Below are 27,789 nucleotides of genomic sequence, written 5' to 3' on the forward strand. Positions count from 1 at the left end.
GGCAGTCATGAGAATTTGAGACTCAGCTGAATGGTTGAGAGAAAAGAAAATATCTCCTCATTACATCTGTTACACTACAGTCATTGTAGTCTCTCAACAATTAGAGGGACACCACTGGAGAATGCAGAATTCTGTCCTCTCATCATTCACAAAATCTTTGGTTAAAGACATTTGCATGGCCCATTCAGCTAGTTAGCAGACGGCAGCACTGCTACATTTTACTGGACATTTGGGGTTTGTCTGCTCTCACTGATAACAATAATTTTCTGTTCACTTTCTATGTCACCCCTTTGGCACCAGGAGTTCTTTATTTTTATTTTGTTAGAATTCTGAGCCAATCAGTAAGATATATTGCTGAAATATTGACAAAAATTATAATTGATGTATTGTGGCAGCAACAGGAAGCATATGTGGAGGAGAAGTCTTCTGCATGCAAGGCTTAATCCCTTTTATAGATTTTATAATTGAGAAAGAATATCATAACTTTATCTACTTATTCAGCTGGCTCTAACTCCAAAGAAAAAGATTTATACTTCACACTCCATCAAAGCAACCCAAAACATTTCATGATGGACAAATTACTTTTGGGACGCAGTCTCCCTTGTTTGTATTAACAGCAGAACATTCAAATTTGTGGACAGCAACTGAGATGGAAAACTAATTTATCTCTTTTTGGTTACATTGACTGACAGATAAATATTGGCCAGGATGCCTGGGGAGCTCACTGCTCCTCATATTCATCAACCACCGTTTACTATCAGAGTTGAGAAAATAGCAGAGCTAAGAAATTTATCTTCATTGACTTGGAACAGAATATACAATGTAATGTACTAAGAACTTAGGGCATCAACTGCTGGAGTGCCTGCCTAGGCAGAGTGCTTGTCCCTCGGATGAGGATTCAAGCTATTTCTTCACTTCAGTATTCCTATGGTGTTCAAAATTAGCCCCAATTTAGAGTTTGGAGTGAGACTTGCACCTAAAAGTCCTTTGAAACTGAGCCATAAATGACACAGTTGATGAAAAAAAGAAGTTTAAGATTAAAGGACAAAGCAGTAAGGTTCATCAATATTCCCGTGTCATTGGATTTGACAGACTTACAAAAAGTAATGTAGTGTAAATGCTCTGTAGAACTAGCTACTTCCATCTTGTTGTTCAGTATTGACTTATTGACTGCTTGTGACTGAGCACTAAGATATAAATTGCTCTTTGGCACATGTTGCATTTACAATAGACTTGCAATGCTTACTCCAGGGCCTACTGCTCAGCTTGAAGTAAGCTTGCTGACTGACAAAATTATTTGTACTCAAGGAACTATTGGCATCAATGGTAAATCTAGGAAACAAATCACTCATCGACTGTGGAGCTCCTTAGTGTTCCTGCACACCAACAAAGATACTGTGGCCAGTGAAGGGGATCTCCCTTCTGTCAGGAGATCCAGTTTCTTCATTGTCAACTATGATATTACATTTGGGACCATTTGTGTATCCTTGTCGAATCAGAATCAGGTTTATTATCACTGGCATATATTAATAAGTTTGTTAATTTAGCAGCAGCAGTACAATGAATACCTGATTACAGAGAAAGAAAAAAAATTAAGTAAATCAATTGAAGTATATATACCTGTATGTATATTGAATAGATTAAAAATAATGCAAAACCATAAATAATATATTAAAAAAGTGAAGTAGTGTTTATGGGTTCAACATCCATTTAGGAATCGGATGGCAGAGGGGAAGAAGCTGTTACTGAATCACTGAGTGTGTACCTTCTTCCTTACAGTAACAACGAGAAGAGGGCACGTGATAGTAACAATGAGAAGAGGACGTGCCCTGGGTGATGGGGGTCCTTAACATGGACAATGCCTTTCTGAGGCACCTCTCCTTGAAGATGACTTGGATACTACAGAGCTAGTTTTACAACTTTCATGGCTTCTTTTGGTCCTGTGCAATAGCCCACCACCACCGCCTCCCTCCCCATACCAGACAGTGATGCAACCTGTCAGAACACTTTCCATGGTTCATCTACAGAAGTTTTTGTGGGTTTTAGTTGGCAAACCTCATCCCTTCAAACTCAGAATGAAATATAGCCTCTGTCTTGCCTTCTTTATAGCTGTATCAGTATGTTGGGACAAGGTTACATCCTCAGAGATCTTCACACCCAGAAACTTGAAATTGCTTACTCTCTCGACTTCAGAATCAGAATCAGGTTTATTATCACTGGCATGTGACGTGAAATTTGCTAACTTAGCAGCAGCAGTTCAATGCAACACATAATCTAGCAGAGAAAAAATATAATAAATAAAGTAATAATAATAATAAATAAACAAGTAAATCAATTACGTATATTGAATAGATTAAAAACGTACAAAAACAGAAATACTATATATTTTTAAAAAAGTGAGTAGTGTCCAAAGATTCAATGGCCATTTAGGAATTGGATGGCAGAGGGGAAGAAGCTGTTCCTGAATCTCTGAGTGTGTGCCTTCAGGCTTCTGTACTTCCTACCTGATGGTAACAGTGAGACAAGGGCATGCCCTGGGTGCTGGAAGTCCCTAATAATGGACGCTGCCTTTCTGAGACACTGCTCCCTGAAGAAGTCCTGGGTACTTTGTAGGCTAGTACCCAAGATGGAGCTGACTAGATTTACAACATTCTGCTGCTTTTTTCGGTCCTGTGCAGTAGCCCCTCCATAACAGTCAGTGATGCAGCCTGTCAGAATACTCTCCACAGTACATCTATAGAAGTTTTTGAGTGTATTTGTTGACATACCAAATCTCTTCAAACTCCTAATGAAGTATAGTCGCTGTCTTGGCTTCTTTATAACTACATCAATATGTTGGGACCAGGTTAGATTCTCAGAGATCTTGACACCCAGAAACTTGAAGCTGCTCACTCTCTCCACTTCTGATCACTCTTTGAGGATTGGTATGTGTTCTTTCATCTCACCCTTCCTGAAGTCCACCATCAACTCTTTCATCTTACTGACGTTGAGTGCCAGGTTGTTGCTGTGGCACCACTCCACTAGTTAGCATATCTCACACCTCGTCATCATCTGAGATTCTACCAACAATGGTTGTATCATCAGCAAATTTATAGGTGTATTTGTGCTATCCCTAGCTACACAGTCTGAGTATATATAGAGAGTAGATCAATGGCTAAGCACATGCCTGAGGTGAGCCCAGTGTTGATCATCAGTGAGGAGGATATGCTATCACCAATCCACACAGGTTGTGGTCTTATGGTTAGGAAGTTGAGGATCCAATTGCAGAGGGAGGTACAGAGGCCCAGGTTCTGCAACCTCTCAATCAGGATTGTAGGAATGATGGTATTCAATGCTGAGCTATAGTCGATGAACAGCATCCTGACATAGGTGTTTGTGTTGTCCAGGTGGTCTAAAGCCTCATGAAGAGCCATGGAGATTGCATCTGCCATTGACTTATTGTGGTGATTGGCAAATTACAATGGGTCCAGGTCCTCACTGAGGCAGGAGTTCAGTCTAGTCATGACCAACCTCTCAAAGCATTTCATCACTGTCAATATGAGTCCCACCAGATGATAGTCATTAAGGCAGCCCACATTATTCTTCTTAGGCACTGGTATAATTGTTTCCTTTTTGAAGCAAGTGGGAACTTCCACCCGTAGCAGTGAGAGGATGGAAATGTCCTTGAATAATACCGCTAGCCGGCTGGCACAGGTTATCAGAGTCTTACCAGGTACTCCAATGGGACCTTCCGCCTTGCAAGGGTTCACTCTCTTTAAAGACACTCTAACATCGGCCTCTGAGACGGAGATCACAGGGTCATCAGGTGCAGCAGGGATCTTCACAGCTGTAGTTGTGTTCTCCCTTTCAAAGCGTGCATAGAAGGCGAGTTCAGCTGCTAGTGAAGCATCACTGCCATTCATGCTATTGGGTTTTGCTTTGTAGAAAGCAATGTCTTGCAGACTCTGCCAGAGTTGCCATGCATCCGATGTCGCCTCCAACCTCATTCAAAATTGTCTCTTTGCCCTTGAAATAGCCCTCTGCAAATGATACCTGGTTTTATGTTACAGGTCTGGGTCACCGGACTTGAAATGCCACAGATCTAACCTTCAGTAGACAATGTACCTCCTGGTTCTTCCGCGGCTTTTGGCTTTAGTTTGGTTTGGCTTCTGATTCCTCTGGTTCATGTTCCCTAGTCTTACCCTTCTGGAAGTCCACAATCAGCAGAGAGGTGCAGAGGAGTTGGTACTTGAAGGCAGTCTAACAAGAAGTGATCACTTTTCTTGTGAGCACAACGCCCTGTTAGACATCGTTAATGTGGAATGCTACAAGTCTGATTCACTGATTTATTGACAGACGGCAGGGGAGCTATGTGGTTTCAGTCATAGTGAGGACGAGGCCTCAAGCATGGAGTTTTCTGTTTACAGCCACTCAGGAGAAAGTTGGAGGCAGCAGGCTCCACCAGAGGTGCATCAGGCAGGCTTGGGTGGTTTGAATCACAGAACACAGATAAGAGATTTGACTGAAGCATATGAAATTAGAAGGGACCCTGGCAGGATAAGCAGAAAGAACCAGCTTCCTGTAGCAGAGAGGCCACCAATTAGGGGCACAGATCAAAGTGATTCATAAAGAGATTAGTAGGCATTTCAGAAAAAAAACTTGCACCTCATAAGTAGTGTGGATCTGGAACTTGTTGACTGAAGGGATGATAGAGACAGAAGTCTTCATCATACTTAAAAAGTATCTGGATGTGATACCTAAAAGAACCTGGAAATGTGATCTGCAGGGCTGTGGGCTCAGAGCAGAGAAGGAGGACTGGCCTAAAATCTATTTCTGATTGGCATTGTTAAATTGGCTTGAATGTCTCCTTCTCTGCTGTAAATTTCTGTTTCTATGGTAAGAATATAACAATCAGCAGGCTGGTAAAAAGATAATTGAAATATAATTTGATTCCACTATACTTACAGATGTTTGGTGCAAGTTAAGAAGCTTCATCAACAACAGCTTTGGTGGTAATGTGCTGGAGGAGCTCAGCAGGTCAGGCAGTATCTATGGCTGGGAAGACACAGTCGATGTTTCAGGCTGACACCCTTCATCAGGACTGGTGGTGAAGTGTCTCGGCCCAAAATGTCAACTGTGTATTCCCATCCATAGATACTACCTGACCTACTGAGCTCCTCCAGCCCATTATGTGTATTCCCCTAGATTTCCAACATCTGCAGTACCTCTTGTGTCACAGATTCAATGGATAATAGTTCACAAACTCATCACCACACTAGCCTGTTCCTCCCAAACACAGTACACATACCACACATGCAACCGGAACTTTCTCCCTGAACTGGCAATGCTAAACATGTGATACCATCTGCACAGTATATTACGCTTCTGAACTTTTTCCAAGGAGAGTTCAACTAAACTGATATGTTACTCCCTCTGGGATAGTCCCGTGCCACACCAGTTTTATGACCTATGATCCAATTTGGGAACTGAATATTCTTCCATAGAGGCAAGAGATGCCATATAGAGCAGACCGGTGAGTAGCTTGCAAGGAAGTGCGTTCAATCCTTTTGCTGTGGAGGGCTTCTGTATGCTCCCAGTGCATGAAAAGTTCCCAGTGTCATCTTGAGGGTTCCCTCTCCACCTTAAGCAGTCATAAGCTAGGCATTCCTAACAGTTAAGTGAGCTGCTGTAGCTCTTCCATGGACATTTTGAGTATATCCTTGAATCTTTTCCTCTGTTCACCTGGCATTACCTTCCCGTAGGAGAGCTTGGAAGAGATTTTCTATTTTGAGACTGAAGTGGACAGTTGATGATTTGGGTTGACACCATTCATCTGGACTGAAGAATGGAGAGGAGGGCTAGAGTAGGGGCTGGCAAATGATAGGTGAATCTGGATGAGGAAGCAGAAATCCAGATCACACCTTACAGTACCTGATGAGCACTTCAGGAAACATGACCTGCATAGTTCTGAATCAAGAGAAAGTTAATAGAAATAACCTAAAACCTAATTTTGGTTGGCACTGACAAAGTGAGGTGAATGTCCTCCTTCTCTGCTGTAAATTTCTGTTTCTATGGTAACAGGATATAACAATTAGTGCACATTTGTCCACTTCCCTCTACAGAAGCTGCCAAACCCCACAAATTCTTCCAGGACTTTTATTTTTGCTCTAGATTCTAACATCTGTTGTCTTTTGTGTCTCCATTTTAGGTGTTACAACCAGGTTTAAAAAGAGAAGCTAATTTGTTGTGTGCCAATGTGAAAAGGATATCAATCAATCTTTAAAGGTACTGTTGCCTTGGCAACTACACAGCAATGATGCACACTATACCTTCCATACTGGAGAGACACAGAGACACAAGCCTTGGTGAATGATAGATATCAGGAGGGAAGTGAAGGCATCAGGAGACATGTCAGGGCCCGCGTTCAAGGAGATTGACAGGAAGTGGCTTCAGTTGTCTCCTTCAGGTGTGCGAATCTACCTTCACTTAGGCAATCCACAAGTAATTATAACATTGTTAGTGTGAGTCACAGACCAACTACAAAGACCAAACAATGCAGATGCTGGAAATAAAAAATTTTAAAAACGTTAAAATGCTGGAAAAACTCAGCAGGTCTGATAGCATATGTGGAGAGAAAAACAATTAATGTTTCAGGTCTGGGAAACGTCATCAGATGATGAAGGGTCTTAGACTAGTAATTACGCCATTATTTCTTTTTCCAAGATGCTGCCTGTCCTGTTGAGAGTTTCCTGAGCAATTTATGCTTTTAATTCACTTACCCATATCCAACGATTGGTGCAGTTGGGGCTGTAGAGTAGGGCGTGAAAGATTATATAACGTCAAGTGGGCTTCCCCACATCCTCATTTGTGCATGCTGTTGGTGGCAATAACTTGGGTGTGGAGAGGATTGGTGGGTTTGTTTTGGGATATGTGAATTGCAGACTGGTTGTGAGAAATGCTGCATTAAAGGTTCCTTACATGCCACAAGGAAAATGTCTACCTCTTCTACACTGCTGGGAGATGAGGATTTGGCTGGTGAGCAGATGCATTGGCTCTGCTTCCTCCTATTTCTTCTCCTTTCATCTCTCCTCAGGCTCTGCCTCAGACACACTATGATTACTGTAGTGGAGCCAGGCAATAGCGGAGTGTTCCTACATTCAATGGGATCTATGAGTCCTTGTCAGTATGCTGTGTCATCTCTAGATCTTCATGCTGGCAGCTATAAATTTAAGCTCCGCTGGATATACCAGCTCCATAGCAAAGAAAGCCCAGCAGCATCTCTACTTTTTGCAAAGGCTGTGGAAAGTCCATCTCCCACCCCCCATCCTCATCACATTCTACAGGGGTTGTATTGAGAGCATCCTGAACAACTGCATCACTGCCTGGTTCGGAAATTATACCATCTCAGATCGCAAGACCCTGCAGCAAATAGTGAGGTCAGCTGAGAAGGTCTCTCTTCCTGCCATCACGGACATTTACACTACACACTGCATCCGCAAAGGAAACAGCATTATGATGGACCCCATGCATCCCTCATACAATCTCTTCTCCCTCCTGCCATCTGGGAACAGGCACTGAAGCATTCGGGCTCTCACGACCAGACTATGTAACAGATTCTTCCCCCAAGCTGTCAGATTCCTCAATACCCGAAGCCTGGACTGACACCTTGCCCTACTGTCCTGTTTATTATTTATTGTAATGCTTGCACTGTTTTTGTGCACTTTATGCAGTCCAGTGTAGGTCTGTAGTCTGGTGTAGCTTTCTCTGTGTTTTTTTTATTATGTAGTTCAGTCTAGTTTTTTGTACTGTGTCATGTAACACCATGGTCCTGAAAAACATTGTCTCATCTTTACTATGCACTGTACCAGCAGTTATGGTCGAAATGACAATAAAAGTTGACTTGACTTGATTTTGGGGCATATTGAAGTCTCTGCACCCATCTGGGGCTGAACTGGACAACTGACGCTCAGTAATGGAAGAACAGCACCACTTGCCTAAATTATCCTGCCCCCAGTAGACCTGGATTCAGCTGGTGAACTCAGACAGCGCATGGGTGTATTTTAGGATGAAAAAAGGAAAGAATAGTGTTTGTCCTCTAGGATCCATCCTTCTAGGTAGTGCTGGCTGCTGTAATTGTCCAGCACAGTGTACTTCTTGAAGATAAATGAGCCATGCGTGCTTCCTCAACACATAGCCATCACCTTGAGGAAATACTTTTTTCTAGTGAAGGACAAAGATTTGTGTAATGAGGGAACGGAGACCTTTGCAGCTGATGAACAGGATTAGGTAACTAGTGGCCATGTAACCAGAATATGTAAAATAAATTCTCTGTGAACACAGTGCCTGGGTGACCTCCTTCACAAAGCAATGAGCAGTGGATTGGAAACTTGCGTCATGGTGGTACCGCAGGAATGACCCTGCACGTGGAAGCTCAGAGTTATGCCAACTTAACTCAGACTTCCGCATAGTAGCAGCACATGCACACAAGAGTGGGTGGAGGTTGACCATCAAATATTCAATTCATCTCTGTGATGACAGCATTGGAAAATCTTGGAGACACAAGAGAGAGCAATTACTAGAATCTTGAGTAACAAACAATCTGCTGAGGGAAGCCGGAAGGTCATGCAACAATTATGGGAGGAAGGAATTGTCAAGATTTTAGGTTAAAACCCTGCATTGATTCATTTTCTCCCTCTGACGCTGCTTGACCCTTTCAGTTCCACCAGTCGATTTTTGTGTTGCTTGGAAAACCTTAACCTGAGATAAGATATTTCATCAAAGAACAATAAACACGTAGCATGGCAACACACCCTTCATCCCATTCACTCTGTGCCAAACATCAAGCACCCACCCAAGGGAATATTACACAGCTCTCGAATTTTATTCACCGCATATTCCTCTTTACATATATATATATACACACACACAGATTCTACCACTTAATCACCCATTAGAGGCAATTTACAGTGACCAGAAAACTACTAACTTTCTCATCTTTGGGATGTGGATGGAAAATGAAACAACCATGAATAAACTTATAGCTTCAGAAGGAAAACATTCAAACTCCACAGCAGAGAGCACCTGAGGTCAGTACTGAGCTTGGGTCACTACAGCAGTAAGGTAGCTGCCATCTCAATTGTTCCCCTATGCTGCCCGTTCTGATAGATATTCACTCCCTTGGGCCAATAGAGGCCTTTGCTTTTTTTTTAGAAAAACAAACTCAACTTCCTAAACCTTAGCAGGTGACACCTTTAAAAATCAAAGCTATGGAAGCTTTCAGACCAGATTTACATCATCACTTCGCAAATCAGTGTCTGATCTATTAATAGTTGGAAGATGTGTGTACTATGTACTCAGCTTTACAGCATTAACTGTGGATACCTGGGATCTCTGTCTCCAGAAGCTTTTAGATCACGTTGAGTTAAAAGGCATCTGGAAAAATATCATGTGTGTGAAGTCACCCAAATGGCAAAAAGACAGTATAAATGAAGAGAACTGTTCAGGCTTTTTAGGAATAGTCCAGAAACATCAAGAAGAAAATTAGAAATACAGAGTGAACTACAAGACATACAAAAAAGCTGGATGAACTCAACAGGTAGGGCAGCATCCGTTGAAAGAAGCAGTCAACGGATGCTGCCCAACCTGCTGAGTTTATCCAACTTTTTTGTACATCTTGATTTGACCACAGCATCTGCAGTGTACTTTGGGTGAACTGCAATGTATTCCTCTGCCTTTGATTTCTACAATGGATGACTGGTTTGTCTGTGGCTCAAGTTATATTATTCGCTTATAAGAATGGCATCTGTGCTTTGGAAATCCTTTGTATTTTAGAAATCGTTTGTAATTTTAAAGTCTTTGTAAGATAGAAATTCATTGTAAGCTTTAAATATATTTTAAGAATTTTGTTTGAACTTAGACATGTATCACTAAAAAGAAATGAACTGATATTGTCCAGGATCACGTGGGGTGTGATGTCTGCAAAGTCACTGTGGGAGTGAGATGCATATCTCTACTTCCTACCCTGAGGTCCATATGTCATGGTTCCAGCTGGCCCTTCCATTTATTCCTCATGTTCTCCTAAAGCGTGTGTGTGTGTGTGTGTGTGTGTGTGTGTGTGTGTGTGTGTGTGTGTGTGTGTGTGTGTGTGTGTGTGTGTGTGTGTGTGTGCGTGTGTGTGCGTGTGTGTGTGTGTGCGTGTGTGTGTGCGTGTGTGTGTGTGTGTGTTGGCGCAGTGGGCATGGCATTCCTTTTGTTCTCCTGGGCTTCCTGATTGCAGCGCACCTGAATCTCATCTAACCTGTTGCATAAATACCCCGGCTTTCCATCCACTCATCGCCAGATCGTTGCTTCAGCCAGTGTGGTAGTTCACATTCAAGGCTGCTTAGAATTGTGTATTCTAAGTTTTGTTTCCGTGTTGTTGTTTGCCTGTGTTAACTCTGTCTCTCCGTGTTAATAGGAGCATTGCATGCTGCCTGCCTTCCCGTTCATCCTCCTACTTGCCGTTCTCCTCCAGCCACGCTCACACCCTTGTCTCATCCCTGTTCTGCCTCATCCTGCCGCCTGCCTACACTCTCCGCGGGCTCAGTGGTTAAACACCGTACTCTCACCGCAGCGACCCGGGTTCGATCCCTGGTCAAGCCTCGCTCACTCCTCGGCTTTCCTCTGCCTAATCCTCACTCACCTGCCTTCCCTGCAGCCATTAATAAACACTCTTCAGATTACTTTACCTCTGTGTCAGTGTCCTGCGTTTGGTTTCACCAGTTCTTTGCAACACCATAACGCACCATGAATGACCAGCCTTAGCCAGTAATGGAGAGCAACCAGAAGTGACAATACCATTAACTGAACAGCCCGATTGATAAATGCTGGAGAGTACTCCCTGTTAGGTGTAGTGCTCTGTGGTGTCTAATCAATGTGCAGTCCATTCTGAAGCTGCCCAGTTATGTCTACCAATGTTGGCAGGGTGTCCCTTTACATAGAAATACTAAACAAGTGCAATATGCTCTCAGATCCATTGAAACAGATTCACAATTATCATAAATTGTAACACTGAGCTCCAACTTATGTTGGCAGGAGCTTTGCAATCATGTGTGCATGTAACACTGGAGAAGCATCAGGTGGGTTAAAGAAACAGATCACAGTCCAATTTCACATGGGTGTAATTTCATCATTAGCACAATCTACTGTAGGATTACAATGCCTCATCTATAAATTGTGCACAATAAATCTTGTGCCAGTTGATTAAATTGTGATGGGAAAAATGCATGGTGAAAGATTCCTGCTTTAAAGTACAGGAACAGCACAAGGGACAGTAGTTCAAAGTGATCTCGAGGGGGGAGAAACAAGAGGAATTTCAGGCATTGGGAATTGGTTCCATTGATGACTATCCTCGAGGAACAAATGACTTGAGGCACCCTGTGGAGAAAGAGCTGAAGAATCATTTAAGAGATGCTATACAAAGATTTTGTAGATAGGTGGGTTAAGATAAGATGAATGGTGTTTATTGTAAATAAAGTCCTATATTCACAATGAAATTCAGGATTTATCGATGTCCATCAACTAGGTCAGCTATCCAATTGATCTCTTGAAGTGTTGTTTTTCTCCTTTCAAGAATCAATAATTTTTCATATTTGACACTTATCTTGATTTTAGGCAGTGCCTTCAAGATCAAAATAACTTACTGCTTCCATGCTCCATTCTAATTCTTTCATCCTTATAGGGAATAAGAAATATTTGAACAGAACTGTAAACAAAGCAACATGTCAGGAGCTAGAGAAGTGTTCACTATTGGTAGGAATGCAATACTGTGATTCATCTGGTGCGCCTGTTATTTAAAAAAATAATATAAAGGCTTGAGAGAGATACAAGATTTGCAAGGATTGTACCAGAAATATTTATCAGAAAAGGTTAACTAGTTGAGCTTTTTCATCAAGATCATCAAAGGGTGAATAGGATCAACACCGAGGTAAAGTTTTCACCTGATAAAGGTAGCAGAATGGTTCAATTACTGGCTAAGCATTAATTTCCTGATCAGGATCTCACAATGACAGCTCAGAAATTTAAGCTAAACTAATTCAATAAATCTGGCATAAGTATTTTGTATCAGAAATATTAACCATGAAAATTCCCATTATCATAAAATAAAACGACTCCGTTTACTAGCGTCCTTGAGGGAAAGAAATTTATGGCCTGTATATAATGACACAATCATTACTGTGGTTCACTTTAAATGCCCTCTGAAATAGACTCAGGGACCACTTTATTAGGTATACCTGTACACCTGCTCGTTAATGCAAATACCTAATTAGCCAATCATGTGGCTGTAACTCACAGCATAACAGCATGCAGACATAATCAAGAAGGACAGAAAAGAGATCTAAACGACTTTGACTATGAATAATCGTTGGGGCCAGATGTAATGGTTGGAGCTTCTCCGAAACTGCTGATCTCTTGGGATTTTCACGAACAGTCTGTAGACACGAGAGTCTAGAGTTTACAGAAAATGGTGTGAGAACAAAGAAAACATCCAGTGAGTTGCAATTCCATAGGTGAAAATGCCTTGTTAATGAGAGACGTCAGAGGAGAATCGCCATACTGGTTTAAGCTGACAAGAAGACAACAGTAACACAAATAATGATGTGTTACAAACGTGGTGTGCAGAAGAGCATATCTGAATGCATAGCACATTGAATCTTGAAGTGGATGTGTTACAGCACCAGAAGACTACGGACATACACTCAGTGGCCACTTTATTAGGTACAGAAGGTACCAAGTTAAGTGCCCACTGAGCTTAGTTCGACGAGACATGCAGTTCTGAGGAAGGTCCATAAAGGTGAGCCTTGTCAGAGTTAAATCAAAAGTCCTATAAGCCTTGGGATAGGAACCTAAAAATGTTAATCACCAGAAACAGGAGAAGTGTCTCTTACGTATAAAGTGATGAGATAAAGTTGATGTGTAGCTATGGGGAATAATAATTAGACATTGTAGAGGAATTTTATTACTCTCATAAGACCACAAGAGATAGGAGCAGAATTAGGTCACTCTACCTATTGAGTCTACTCCTCTATTCCACCATGGCTGATCTATTATCCTTCTCAAATAGGACTATAAGACATACGAGCAGAGTTACTCCACTCAGGACCTAATCTCTTCCACCTCATGTGATAGAAATGTAGAAGGGTTGATAAGCATGAAGTGGGAACCATTTGGGCCAAGTGGTTTTGATCTGTGTGAGAGAAATGATGGAATTCAATGAAACAAATAAGGTAAATCTGGGTGATCATCTGACATTTTCATATTACAGCTCATTTATCTTGATAAAGTGTCACAATTCAGTTGATATAATAATTCATTGACAATAATATTCCTCTCCCACTGTGTTCGTCACATTATCTCAATATGAACTTCTCCATCTTTCACTGTGAACACAGTAATTAACTAAATTTTGAAGAGTAGATGGTGCACAATTTGCAGGCAGTTTCTGTTTATGTGTTCCCAGAGAAGTTTATAAACATTTGCAGGCTACCTAGTCACTGATAATTAACCTGTAATATTGTTTAACTGACTATGGAAGCTGTGAGATTGATTATTAGATCAATCCATGCTATCCTTTGGCCTTAACAGTATTGCAACTTTTCAATAGTAATCCCAATAACTTGTGCCTGAGGAAGGCGATCGGGTTTACTGTTGAAATATTGCAATTGGTATCTGTAAGTATGTGACTGTTAAGGCCAAAGGATATTATGGATAAATGTAATATAGTTTACAAATTCATTCTTACAAAATTAACTTTTCAAATAATGAAGAAAAATTCAATGTGAAGAAATGACTGACATTTAAATCTCTGGAAATTAAAATAGTCTTCCCTGTGTGTTTAAGTTGGAATTGAAAAATATTATTTATTTCCTTCAAATTCCATCATCTGCAACCCTTTGCTGTGTCCAGCTATAGCATTTTGATCTCTTTTGTTATTTCCATTCATCTATGACCCCCTTCCTGTCGACTGTCAGTTCCTGCCTCCCCCTGACCCTCATCTTTTTATACTGGCTCTCTTCTGTTAAGCTTCAAGTCCAGATGAAGGGTCTTGACCTGAAATGTCCAATATCCATTTTCTTCCTGACCTACTGAAATGCTCCAACAATTTTAATTGCTTTGGATTCCAGCAACGGAATTCTCTTGCATTATTTCTTTACAAACTGAAATTCTAATTGCCACACATAATTGGAAAGAACACTTAAATGTTGAAACAAATCATAGGATTCTACACGGCCGTTTGCATTTTTTTATTTTTACAGACAGGTCAACAACTTGTACACTGCAATGAGCAAGCAGTATCAAAATATTTTACCAAGTGGAAATATAAATTTTGATACACAATCCACAAACTTGCAACAGGGTTTTTTTTAAATTTTTTATCAGGATTTTGCAAAGGCATTGAACGGGATTAATAATAGCCCTAGGATTAATTACTAGCCCTAGCTAATAATTAATAGCACCCAAGGTTACAGTATATTAGACAGTCTTATTATATTTTTAAATAATTTATATCTTCAAGTATTCTGCTGTTTTCTATTGTTTTGTGTTTTTGTTCAATTTACTATTATCATGCAAACAATGAACTTCATTGCACCTTGCTGTATATGACAACTAACTAATCAAATCCATTTTTTTCATTGTTATTCTTACTCTGTAGTTCTGTACAACTGAATTATTTGCTTGGTCATTGCAGAGGGCATTTAACAGTCAGGATTCTAGGATCATATATAGAACAATTACAGTAAAGGCATCAGATGCCTTTTCCAGGGGATTATTGGGAAATTAGTAAATTGGTTTATATTCTCACCTGTACTGAGGTACAGTGAAAAACTTGGTTTTGCATGCCGTCCATACAGTTAATTTCATCACAACAATGCATTAAAGTAACACACGGGAAAGCAATAACTGAATGCAAAATAAGGTTTTACGGTAATAAAGGAAGTGCAGTGCAGGTGGACAGTGAGGTGCAAGACCATAAAAAAGTAAATTGTGAGGTCAAGAGTCCATGTCGTCCTATGAGGGGATGATTCAATCATCTTACAGTGTCCTTGAACTTGGGAATATTGGAGAAACTAATAGATGTTCTGAATAATCCTGAAGATACTAGGTCACCAACAGTAGAGACTAGATTTAAAAACCACTTTCATTAAGTTAACTGAATCTGAACTCCACAGTAGGATCTTGAGTCCAGTGCAGTAACTAAGCATGTATTTGCACAGAAATCAGCGCAGACACATTCCCAAGATAATTATTCCTGCTCAGCACCTAATGCAACTGTTACTCATTTGAAGGAACTGGGCCTAGGCAGCAGCACAATCTTTTCTCTAAACACACTATTACCTGATGGTTCAAAATAGTTGAGATAAAGGAGTTATAAATGTAAGATGACCACCAACAGATAAAGGAAGAATTTTTCAGTACAGAGCGTGCTGAGGATTGAGAAAACTACTTGGTTAGCAGTCAGCCAAAACTATCAGTCTTAAGAGGAAAGTGTGACATATACTTCTGAGAGAAGGCAATATAGAAAATGGAGACACAACAGGAAGAGGTAATTAAACGGTGGGGAAGCATTTTTAGAAAAGGTAAGAAATCAATTGGCCCAAATGGTCGGCTGTAGACTCAATGTAATATCAGTTTTCTCAAACTAGAGTAGATTAGCTTAGTTTTTGGGAGACACAAGAGACTGTAGATTCTAGAATCTGGAGCAATATGCAAGGTCTGGAGGAAATTAGCAGATTAGGCAGCACTAGGAAAAGGGACAGTCAACATTTTGAATTGAGACCCTTCATGTGGACTCTTCAACTGGACCCTTTATCTGATCCAGATGAAGGGCACTGACCTGAAATGTTGACTCTTCATTTCCCTCTATAGATGCTGTCTCGCCCTGTGTTCCTCCAGTGTTTTGTACAGGAGTTTATTGCTGGATACCCCAGAGTCCAATGAAGTTCCATACTCATGTGAAACACACAGTGTAAACAGGATACATGTTAATAATAAATATATCAATAAACGTAGTGACAAGTGCAATAGTGCAAAGATTGGAGAGTCAAGACCACATCATTGGCAAAGCCAGCACCAGACTCCCAAAAACATGAACTTCTTTCTGAGCTCTGTCATAGGGAAAGATTACTAGTCTGGCAGACGAAAAGATTTAAGATGTGTTCAAGACTCCCTTGAGGAAATGAAACATCCTCCTAAAAGTTTCTGTCCTATGACGACTTAAAGTGATGAAAGAACATTCCAGATGGCCCTTAGTGTCATGGCCCAGACCGTTAACTACTCAATTCAGTTAATTTCCTTTTCCCCGTGTTCCACTGGGCTCCTTGATTAGGGCACCTGATTCTCATTCAAACTGACAGCATAAAAACTCTGGCTTTCATCTACTCTGTGCTAGTTCTTCACGTTAGCAAGGCAGCTATGCTTATTCTGAGCAGTCAAGATGAGAGCCTGTCATCCACTGTTCCTGGGTCGAGTCAAGAGCCTCGTGTCCAGCTGAGTGTTGACGGCCGTTTTGCTGCTGCTCTGAGTCGGGATGTGAGTGGTCTGTCATTGTTCGTTTTAGTCGTCTCATTTCCAGCTGAGTAGGTCCAGCCATTTGCTGCTACTCCAAGTTGGGAATTCTGTCTCTTCGTGTCTAGCTGAGAATTACTGGCCAATTGCTGCTCCTCTGAGCCAAGATATGAATCATCTGTCTTTGTTTAGTGTTGTCGTCTCTGTGTTTCAGTTCCAGGCTTGGAGTCCAAGTCAAGTCCGAGTCCCGGCTCAGTGTTCAAGTCAAGTTCCAGGCTCCGAGTCCAAGTCAAGTTCCAGGCTCTGAGTCCAAGTCAAGTTCCAAGTTCCGAGTCCAGGTTAAATTCCAAGTCCAAGTCATGCCCAAATCTGTCTCCGTGTCAAGTCTCCATGCCTGCGTCCTGCACTTGGGTCAGCTTTCAGTCCTTCCAGTCGCTCATTGCAACACTGAGAACATTGTGTTCATGTATTGGTAGTACATAAAAGCTTTGAGGATGTGGTGGAGGGAATGGACCACATCGCAAACTACCTATGCGCCCATCCCATCGGTCACTTCCTGCCCGATCGACAGAAGAGTAGGCAATTTCCTCATTGATCTCAACAATCACCTCAGAACACCCATCTTGGAGTTGAAGTAAGTGATTTTTACCTCAAACATTAACTTTATTAATTAATCTAAGGGACCACCTCCATGTAAGAAAAAAGTGGAAGACTACATAATGATTAGGAATCACAAGCTAGTCTTATGCTAGTGGGTCACAGTATCAAATGCAATGGCAGGGAATAATGTATTTGGTAGATTTTATGAAAACTAAAGCCAAGTAGAGAGGATTAGACATGCACAATGAACTCAGAAAAATAAAGATCTGAAGATAAATGTTCAGCTTTGTCATATGTACATTGCAACATTTAAACAGGCAGTGAAACGTGCCATTTATGTCAACAACTAAAACTGTCCAAATATGTACTGGGAGCAGCCTGCAAGTCACCATACTTCTGGTGCCAATGTAGCATGCCCACAAGTTACTAACTGTACATCTTTTGAATTTATGTCGGAGGAGACCAGAGCACCCAGCATAAACCCATACTGTCACAGGAAAAACATACAAACTCCTTGTAGCAACACACACATGCAAAATACTGAAGGAACTCAGCGGGTCAAGCAGCATCTATGGAAAAGAGTAAGCTGTAAGGAGCTAGATAGGTATCTTATGGATAGGGGAATCAAGGGATATGGGGACAAGGCAGGAACTGGGTATTGATAGTAGATGATCAGCCATGATCTCAGAATCATGGTGCAGGCTCGAAGGGCCGAATGGTCTACTTCTGCACCTATTGTCTATTGTCAATGTTTTGGGCTAAGACCCTTCATCAGGACTGGAATGGAAGGGGTAAACTCCTTATAGAGAGTTGCGGGAAACAAATCCCAGTTGCTGGTACTGTAAAGACTTGCACAAGCCTCTACCCTACAATGCTGCTCCCATTTAAACCTTCTGTTTCAAATGGGTGTCGTGCCCTGGTTCACATGTTTACTGTTATGCTGTGGGTATTTCATTTAGTAGCTCTATAAGAGCTGTTTATTCTGCTTTCAGCCTGTTTGGGTTATTGTTGAAGATAAGGGATGATGTGGGATATGTACCATCCAATTAACGGGAGGTTTTTCGTGGTGAGGGACAATAAGGTTGGTCTTGGGTTTTTGCTCGAGAGGAGAAGAAGAGAGAAGATGCTGGGGATAACTGGTCATAGCATACGATCCGGTGGGAGACCTGTTTGTTTGAGATGGATAGTGAGCGACATTTGGAATGTAGCGGGGCTGGAGATTGTCCTCCCTAGACTTAGGCAGTGGAGGAAACCAGAGTGTTTCTTGTTGAATTCCTCTTAGCTTTGAATTATATATATTTCCTCAGTGTTTAAGTATATCTGACATTCAGAATTAATTAAACACTTAAAAATAATCAAAATCATTTCAAAACAAAATTAAATATATTTAAAGAGCCAAACATTTGTGTCAGTTTCTGACATGCTTCCATTGAACTGAAAAAAAAAAACACTGGTTGCTTAATTCAAAATTACCATCATTTGCTATGAGAAACAAAAACACTGTTTTGGTGTATTTGTTGAGAAAATGATAATATTTCAAGCAGAATGTAGACCATCCAAAGCTTGTAAAGTATAATGTTCAAAGAAAGGAGTTAGGATTGAGTTTGTCCCTCCTGTGCTTTAAGGTTATCTTGTGATACTCACTAGGCTAAAGCAGGCAGTTATAAAACCATATTACTCAAAGAGTTGCCTTGGAATATGTCTTGTATCTCATTGTTCTGTAAAGTCAAACATATGGCTCGGTGCTGGAATGACGATTATTGTTACTTTTCCATTGATCCCCAATAAACTGTTTAGGATTACAGTTATTTTATGTTAGCTATTTCTTGGCATTCCTTGTTATGAAACAAAAATGTTATTTGTTGGCAGCATTGTTTTACATTTGATTGTGAATATTTTTATGCAGTTAAGATTTTTCTCACTGTCAGAAAGTGCCAGAGTTGTGTTAAAATGATAAATTGCAATGGAATTGAAATGCCTATTTAATAACACAAGAAATAGTGGGTATTCACCGTGCAGATTTCAGAATGAAATCAGTGATATTTGAAAAATAAAACATGTTCAATGCATATGTGTGTAAAATGAAATTGTAGCAATCAAAGACATATTTTCTCCACATAGATATACGCAAAAAAGTGAAGGTGCTGTAAATCTGAAATAAAAACAAAGAATGTTAGAAATACTCAGCAGGTGAGGCAACTTGTGGGAGAGAAAAATAGCTTTAATATTTTCAGTTGGTGAACTTCATCAGAACATCAAAAGGTATTTCCTGTCTTCTTCATTGTCACATTGAAGTTTGGGACAAGCAATTAATATCTATTTGTTAATTCATCACTTATTGTACTACTGATAATTGTAGTTGGCTTATTGACATCTTTTGGTCTCCAAATTTAATAAATGTAGTTCAATGTGTTTAAAAATAAATGCATTATTTCTTATATATTTTTTATGACAGAAGGCATTCAGCCCATCAAATCTATGCCAGCTCTCAAACCAATCCCTGGGAGCAGAGAATTCCAAAAATCCACCACCCCCTGAGAAATATCTGTGCTCTTCCATTTAATGAGCCTCTTAATTTGTTGATCTATCTCTCCATGACTCTCCCACCAAAGAAATCTACCCTCTCAAGTCCTTTGTACTTAAATAAGGTCACACCTCATTCTTCTAAGCTTCATGGAATATAGATCCAAAATTTAGCCTCTCTTGCAGGGCTATTTCCAGCTTAGATCTGAAATGTCAGGAATCCTTTCCACTCACAGATGTTGCTTGACTTGCTTCCCGATTCCAGCATCTGCCATCCTCGTGTCCCTCTAACATTTCTTGACAAGACAACACTACTATCCCAAGAATTAGCCTGGAAAATCTTCTTTGCACCATTTCCCATTCTTCCTTCTCATTTTTTTTAATGGGAGTAAAACTGTACTCAGAATTCCAGGTGTGGCCTCACCAGCACCTGGTACAACTGGATCAAAACCTACCCATTTTTAAGCTCCAGCCCTCTCGCAATAAATGCCAAAACACCATTTGCTTTCTTATCTACAGGTTGGCCCTGCATGCTAAAGTTTTGTAGATCCACCGAGATTCCTTCAAACCACTCATTCACTCTTTCCATTTAGACAACAACTCTTCTGATTTCCTTAAACTCAGTAAACTTTATCTGTTAGCTTTTCATCCAATCACTTCACCTATCTATATCCCATTTTAGAATCAATGTCCTCACAACATAAAATTCCATCTATTATAATATATTTGACAAATTCGGAAATCTCATATTTCTTTTCTTTCTCCATTCACACAAATAGTAAATGATTACAGGCCAATAACTGATCCCTGGCTTACTCAACTAGTTTCATTCCTCCAGATGAAAAGGATCTATTTATTTCAAAAGTTTGTTTTCTAGGACACAACCAGTTTTCAGTCCACGCTAATACATTTCTTACGATACCTTGAGCTTTTAATTGATAAACAAGCCACTTTATGCAGCATATTGTCAAAGCTTTTTGGAAATCTAAATACACAGCATCTGCAGGTTCCTCTCAAACAAATTGTCTTGCTTAATTTCCTGAAGAGTTATTCTCACACACGTGCCCATCAGCTTCCCAATTTCATGGTCATTCATCTTCAATGTGGGTCATTTTCTAATCTCCAATTACCAGCATATCCTCTAACTAGCATGTCTTTGGGGAGTGGAAGGGAACTGGGAGTGGGAGGAATCTAAATCTAGGGGTCACTGTTAAAAAAATAAGGGATCATCTATTCAAGGAGAATTCCTTTTTGAAATGCATGGATGGATCAGATGCAAAATTATAGTGTCTCAGTACATGTGACAATAATACGTTTTAACTCTTGACTGTCAAGTATCAGCCAGCCTCTGCCTGAACAATATTTAAATATTCTACTTCCATCAGACCTTGAGGAACTGCATTGAAAAGACTCATGACCCAATGAGAGAATTAAAAACCCTCATCTTTGTCCTAAATGAGTAGCCCTTGACTCTCCAACAGTGATCATCAGTTCCAGATTCTCCACAAGATGACAGTCCAAGCTGTGTCATAGGAAGGGATTACCAAGTAGACTTGTTTAACAAAGACACCAGTTTTAACTTATTTGGAGAGTTTAACATTTCCTTTCAGCTCTGAATGAAGAATCCTTGACTGATGCCATTCCTGAGCAGCACATTGATACTCACCACCTGTGGAGTAGCTGTCAATTCCTTTCGGAGTTGAGCTAATGATTGTGGATCCAAGAGTAGGAAGGAAGAAAGTTATATTTATGTAGCCTCTTCCTCAACTTTAGGACATCCCATTATTTTATAGTCAATTAAGTATTTCTGAAGTAAAAATCACCAAGTTCTTAGGAAACACAATAACTAAAATTAATGAAATAATCTGTTTCTGGTGATGTAGGATGTTATAAATCTTGGCAGAAACTCAAACTAAAATGGGACTGTGGGACTTTTCAAAGCCAGTTGAGAAGGGAGCTGAGCCCACAATATTACTTCCCAATCACATACACATCAGTGACTCACTTGGAACCACAAACATGTCAACCCAGTTTGTTAGTTTCAAGCCTCCAAGGAGGGACTTCAGCCATGACCCATTAACTCAGAGAAGAAAGTGACACCAGCTAAGCTACTGTGGACACCTCCAACTCATTTCACTTTTCTATGTTTATGTCTGGCAGTGAAGTGTTATTGCTGCCTAACATATAGTGGAAAAATAGCATAAAGAGAGACCATTCAGCCCATTGAATTTTTGTTAGCTCCCAGGAGACCAATTCTAATTGAAACATTATCTACTTTTTTTCCCAAATCCTTCAAATTATTCTCTCACACATTTTGAAGGCACAGTTTCTAATTTTAGTCCTCATACCAGCACTGAATCCTAGGTATTTATTACTTTCTCTTTTGTTAAAAAAGAAGCCAGATACCTCTTCTATCTACTGCTATAAATTTTAAACACTGGTTGCCTGGTTCTGGAATAATCTGAGATTGGGAGCAACTTCCCTCTATCTAAGCTTGTCCGCCTCTGAAAAACCTCTCATTAACCTCTCCAGACCACACTGAACTATTTTTCCCCCAAAAGGTAAATGGCACAATTGGTTAAATATATTCCCTTTAATGACTGGCTATGCATATATACAGTATTAAATACTATACATGAAAAGACAGGATTCATACATTTTAAGGATCCCTGACTATTTTATGGCGAACAATTGTAATTTTGTTCTTATGCTTTAATTTAAACATTAGGAGCCAGGCTGGAATCTAATAATATAAGGCTGTTGAATTACACCCATTATCAATTTAGATCAATTATTTAGGACAGAAATGAAGTGTAGGGAGGCGTGATGTATTTGGCAATTATCTAGCACAGTTCAATTAAGAAAATAAAAAAAATACTCCCATTAAGCATTTTCATAACTCTCTGTCGCTAGATTAAAGGTCCAGCAGTGGGAACAGTTAGAAGTCAAACTTGTATTAATTATATGTCTGCTGAGCCACATCAAAGCCAATATGTGCACTGCAATCTGGCAGCAAATCAAATGAGTAGAAGTATATTGTTAGAACGTTTGATGAACCTCACTGTTGTAATTTTCAAAATGAAAATTGAGTCCTCAATTCTTGCTCAGACCCTCGTTAGCATATTTGTTGCCACGGGAGTTGATTACTCTAGTGCATAGGTTCCTACGCACCATAAATAGGTCTTTTAAAACTTTGTCATTCATTGGGCATATGTACAATGTACAGTTCTGGTCACCACACTGGAAGACGCATGTAATAGGATGAGAGAGGTTGCAGAGGACCTTGAAATGGGTGTTGTCAACTCAGCAAGTATTAAATATGCCAATAAGTGTCTGAGCAAGAATTGTACACACAAAATCACCTAGGCTGGAGATGTTTTATTTGGAATGAAGCAGACTGAAAGGGAACAAATTAATTGCATGAAATTTTGTGAACTGAGATAGACAGACAGTAAGAATTTAGTAAAAAGATGAGTAAGGTAGGAGCTCAAAATTTTACACAATGATTAGCAAGGATCCAAAATTCACTGCCTGGAATGCAAAGTCTCTCTCTTTGTTTAAAATTGTATCTGGACAAGCTCTTGAAATACCAAGCTCAAGTAACGATAATTGGGAATAACCCAAAATCCATTTTGTCTGATATGGACAGATAAATACAAAAGTCTCACGAGACATTTAGATAGGTACACAAATATACAAGAAATGGACAGATTTGGATCTTGGGCAGGCAGGAAAGATTAGTTTAATTTGGCCTCATTGTGGGCTGAAAGTCAGGTCGCTGTGCTGTACTGTTCTATGTTTTGATGAGTTGAATACCCTCCTTTTCCACAAAATCTAAGAATCTACAGAGTCCACTTCACCCAGCACTTTTTTTTGAGTTACAGACTCCTGTTCAAACGTGGCTCTTGTGGTGTTGTGCAGGTTCCAGGGAGGGAAGTGAATAGGGTTAAGAAAAGGAGACTGATCAAGGGTCAAAAGAGGATTGGAGTTCAGGAGAAGACATGATTGGGATGGGAGAATAGGAAAATAAATTTTCTTAAAGCTTTATTATTGTAATACTAATTTAATTTTACACATTGCCTTGCAGAATTTGAAGTACACAAGCACTTTTGATGATTTATGATCTCACTATTGTACTGCATATCCCTGACAGTGCATAAAATACTCAGGTTTAATTTATGTTCCCTCCCTTTTGGTAATGTGGTAATTGCTAATTCGTTTATTACTGTTACCTGAGCTACAATGGAAAGCTTTGCGTGCATGCCATCTAGACAGACGATTCCATACACATGTACATCAAGGAAGTTCAAAAGGAAAACAACAACAGAATGAGAATTCAATGACATAGTTACAGAGAAACTGTAGTGCAGGTAGACAAGTAATACTGTATCTAATAATGATGAGCTACAATTTGATGAAAGAAAGTTATTTTCAATATTTTGACCAACATCTTCTCCTTTCTATGATGATATGGGATATCAGACTGAAAAACTTCCTTTCCCAACTCCACTATCCTCTATAACCATCTCCTGCACACCAGACTAATACTGTTAAAGAAAACTGTTCCTCTCCAACTGCATTAGATGACTGAAACTTCTGCAGGGGATCGTGCGGACCAAATGTTCAAAGTTAAAAGTTTGAAGTATATTTATTATCAAAGCACAGACTGTAAATATCATTATATACAACTCTGACATCCATTTTCTTACAGGCATTCACAGTAGAACAAAGAAATACAATGTTACCTAAGATTAACCATAATCATTCACTTAAAGAAAACTGCGGTCCTTTTTTCAAACCATTCCAACTTGGACGCAATGGGAAGAACCAACAGCCAATCCCATTGAATGAAGAGGTATTCTGGAGCAACATCACACTCTGAGAACTGAAATACCCAAACTATTCCTACACTTACACAGTTAAAGACATGAATGTTCACTCTTTGTTAGATTGAAATGGGCAATCCAAGAATACATTGCTTGTCACTTCACTGACGTAAATCTATACAGACTAGACAGTTGCAAAGAACATAATTGCTTACCATAATCACTGTCATAGAAAATAATGAACTTCTGCCAGGCAAACTCTGAGATAACCTTGAGGATAACTTCATTCAGATAGACAGGTGGACGGATGGAGAGGGTATAGTTCTCACTTCTGCTTGACCTATTAAGGCCACAGCCACTTCTTGGCGATCCAGATGGTGTCCTTTGTACGTAGAGATGTGGGATGTGCATGGCGTCCGACAGGGATTGGAGAGAACCCGCAGACATGCACCCAACAGAGCTGACGAGGGCCAATATACCTTGGTTCATCAAGTCACATGCTGAAAATAAAGGAAAGGATTTGTTAATCTGACGTTTCATTTCATGGGTAACTGCAGAGTCATAGAGTCATACAGTTAAAAAACATGGAAACAAATGGACCCTTTGGCCCAAGTGGTTCATGCCTACAAAGATGCCCCATCCAAGCTAGAATCATTTGCTAAAGTTTGGCCCATAAACTTCCAATGTTTCCTATCTGTCTAACCGTCTTATAAAAGTTGCAACTGAACCTGCCTTTACCTCCTCCTCTGGCAGCTCATTCTACATTTTTACCCTTTGTGTAAAAAAGCTGCTGCTCAAGATGCTCTTTAATTTTTTCCATAACAAAGATTAAGTTGCTAAGTCTACACTCAGGGACTTGGATTACAGACCCAAAGATACATGTTCGAATCCCTCAATGGCAGCGGAGGAAATTAAACCCAAATGACTAAGCAAGCATGAAATAAGAAACTAATCTCATTGAGGATCACCAGTTGGATTGATTGATTGGATTGGCTGATTCATCAGGTTCTAACGAAATTTCTCATCCTTTTTCCTTCTGACCAATGTGTATCCTTCACAACTCTAAAATGACAGACTAAAGGCCATTAGGGATAGGATAAGAAAATTATTAATGGAGAGTGCTTTGAAACCACAGTCATTTGGCTATTGTTAATTATGTGTTTTCTGGAAGGGCTTGGCCAAAGGAAATAAGCAGTTTGACCAGAAATGAGCCATTGGGCTTGATGAGCATGCTCCACTATTCATATATAGTGATATTCTTCATTGCCATCCCACCAGAGCTTTTCTATTCCCCTGGTACACAAAATAAAATGCTTTCAGTATGAACATGGCTGAATGCTCAGGGGCTTCTGAGTGTAATCTATCAGTGGAAATTCAATTCCTTCTGTGCATACTCTGTCACTGAACATCCATGTCCTTAGCAATATGGACTGGGTCCAATACTCTCAATCTCCTACAGCTGTCAAATCCTTTAAATATTTAGTCACTGGGCATACTCCTCTGAGAGAGTGATACCCCTCCGATCACTAGAATCGAGTATAGGTATTCAGAAATGACCAATGAATAAATTACCCAACCAGTTTTATTTTGCTCTGAGCCTAATGACCTCCTGCATTGCTTTACATAAAACCATAACATATAGGAGCAGAATTAGGCCATTAGGCTATTCAAGTCCACTCCTCCATTCATTTATGGCTGTATTTCTTTCAATCCCATGCTCCTGCATTTTCCCCATAACCCTTAACCCCCTTACCAAACAAGAACCTGTCAACCTCTGCTTTAAATATTCCCAGTGACTTGGCCTCTGCATTCTCCTGTCACAATGAATTCCACAGAATTGGCATCTACTGGCCAAAGAAATTCCCCCTCATATTCATTTTAAATGGACACCACATTAATCTGAGGCTGAGCCCGCGGATTTTGGACTCTTCGACTGATGGAAACCTTCTCTCTACATCCAGTCTGTCCAGGGTCCTCATGGGGTAAGGTCTTTCATTTCCAAGACCATTCTTGCGAACTTCCTATGGGCCCTTTCCATGACTAATGCATCTTTCATTATACGAGGGGTGATTGATAAGTTTGTGGCCTAATGTAGAAGATGAGTTATTAACTTCAAACTTTCTGCATAATCACTCAAAAGAGTTGACCTGCATGTGCATGTAACGAGAGCTGTATAACTCATCTCCTTCTACCTTAGGCCACGAACTTATCAATCACCTATCTGTGGACACTTTCTGGATGTCCAAGATCCGTATGCTCCATGGCCGCTGGACTAAGTGTGTAAATGTAGGAGGGGACTATGTTGAAAGATAAATGTACTAGATTTTCTAAAATTGACTCCTTCTACCTTAGGCCATGAACTTATGAATCACCCCTTGTATATACCATTTCAAACAAAAACTCATAACTTATTGTTACATACATTTTCCTTGCCACTGTATTATTGTACCAATGATCATTACTAGATTAAAGTTAGGCATCTGTGAAAAAATAGACCATAATGATAGATGACATTTGGTTAAGGCACAAGGAATCCAAGGTGTGTTGGCAAACGGATCTAAGATCAGCTTGTTAATAGGAGGTAGATGTGCATGGGTGTTTTTCTGATTGGAGGCCTGTAACAAATGGTGTCCTACAGGGATCAGTGCTGGGACTTCTGTTGCTTGTAATATATATAAATGACTTGGATAGGAATGTAGATGGTCTGATTAGTAAATCTGCAGGCAAATGAAAATTGATGGAGCCTTGGTTGCAAGAAATTTACTTAAGCGTACAGAGGACGTAGATCAGCTGAAAAGTTGGTCAGAGCAGTGGCAAATGGAATTTAATCCAGAGAGGTGAAGTAATCATTTTGGAGGTCAAATTCTGGTAGGATATATGGAATTAACTGTAGAAATAAATCTTAGGAGAATTGATGTAAAGTGTAATCTTGAGCTGCAAAATTATAGCTTGCAGGAAGTGGCGACACAGGTGGAGAGGGCAGTGAAGAAGACATGATTGTCTTCACAGGCAGAGGGACTTAGTAGAAAAATTTAAACATCATGTTGTAGCTGGGCCAAACATTGGTTAAGAGAAACGTGTACAGTTCAGGTCACTAGACTGTGGAAAGAGAGAGCAGAGAGATGGTTCACCAGTATGTTGCCTGGAATGTTGGGCTATAGTTATTGGATAGGATGGGTTTATACTCACTGGAAGATTATTACTACAGTCAAATAGGATTAGTGCTGACTGACATCATGGTCAGCATGGATGAAGTAGGATGAAAGGGCTCACTTCTGTGCTGTATGGTTCTAAGATACAAGGCGAGGTGGGATTG

The 27,789-nt window shown here is 40.1% G+C and overlaps 1 protein-coding gene across 2 annotated transcripts in view; it reads right to left on the minus strand.

Moving 5' to 3' along the window:
• The window catches only part of grid2 (glutamate receptor, ionotropic, delta 2), a 1,108,967-nt gene that overhangs the window by 347,055 nt on the left and 734,123 nt on the right, over window positions 1-27,789 (minus strand). For both annotated transcript variants that reach the window (XM_073042457.1, XM_073042458.1), the window contains exon 3: window positions 24,689-24,973. In XM_073042457.1, coding sequence (XP_072898558.1) covers window positions 24,689-24,973 — 285 coding nt within the window. The remainder of the gene's footprint in view (window positions 1-24,688; window positions 24,974-27,789) is intronic.

This window comes from Hemitrygon akajei, chromosome 4, assembly GCF_048418815.1.
Source record: "Hemitrygon akajei chromosome 4, sHemAka1.3, whole genome shotgun sequence".
Classification (NCBI taxonomy): domain Eukaryota; kingdom Metazoa; phylum Chordata; class Chondrichthyes; order Myliobatiformes; family Dasyatidae; genus Hemitrygon; species Hemitrygon akajei.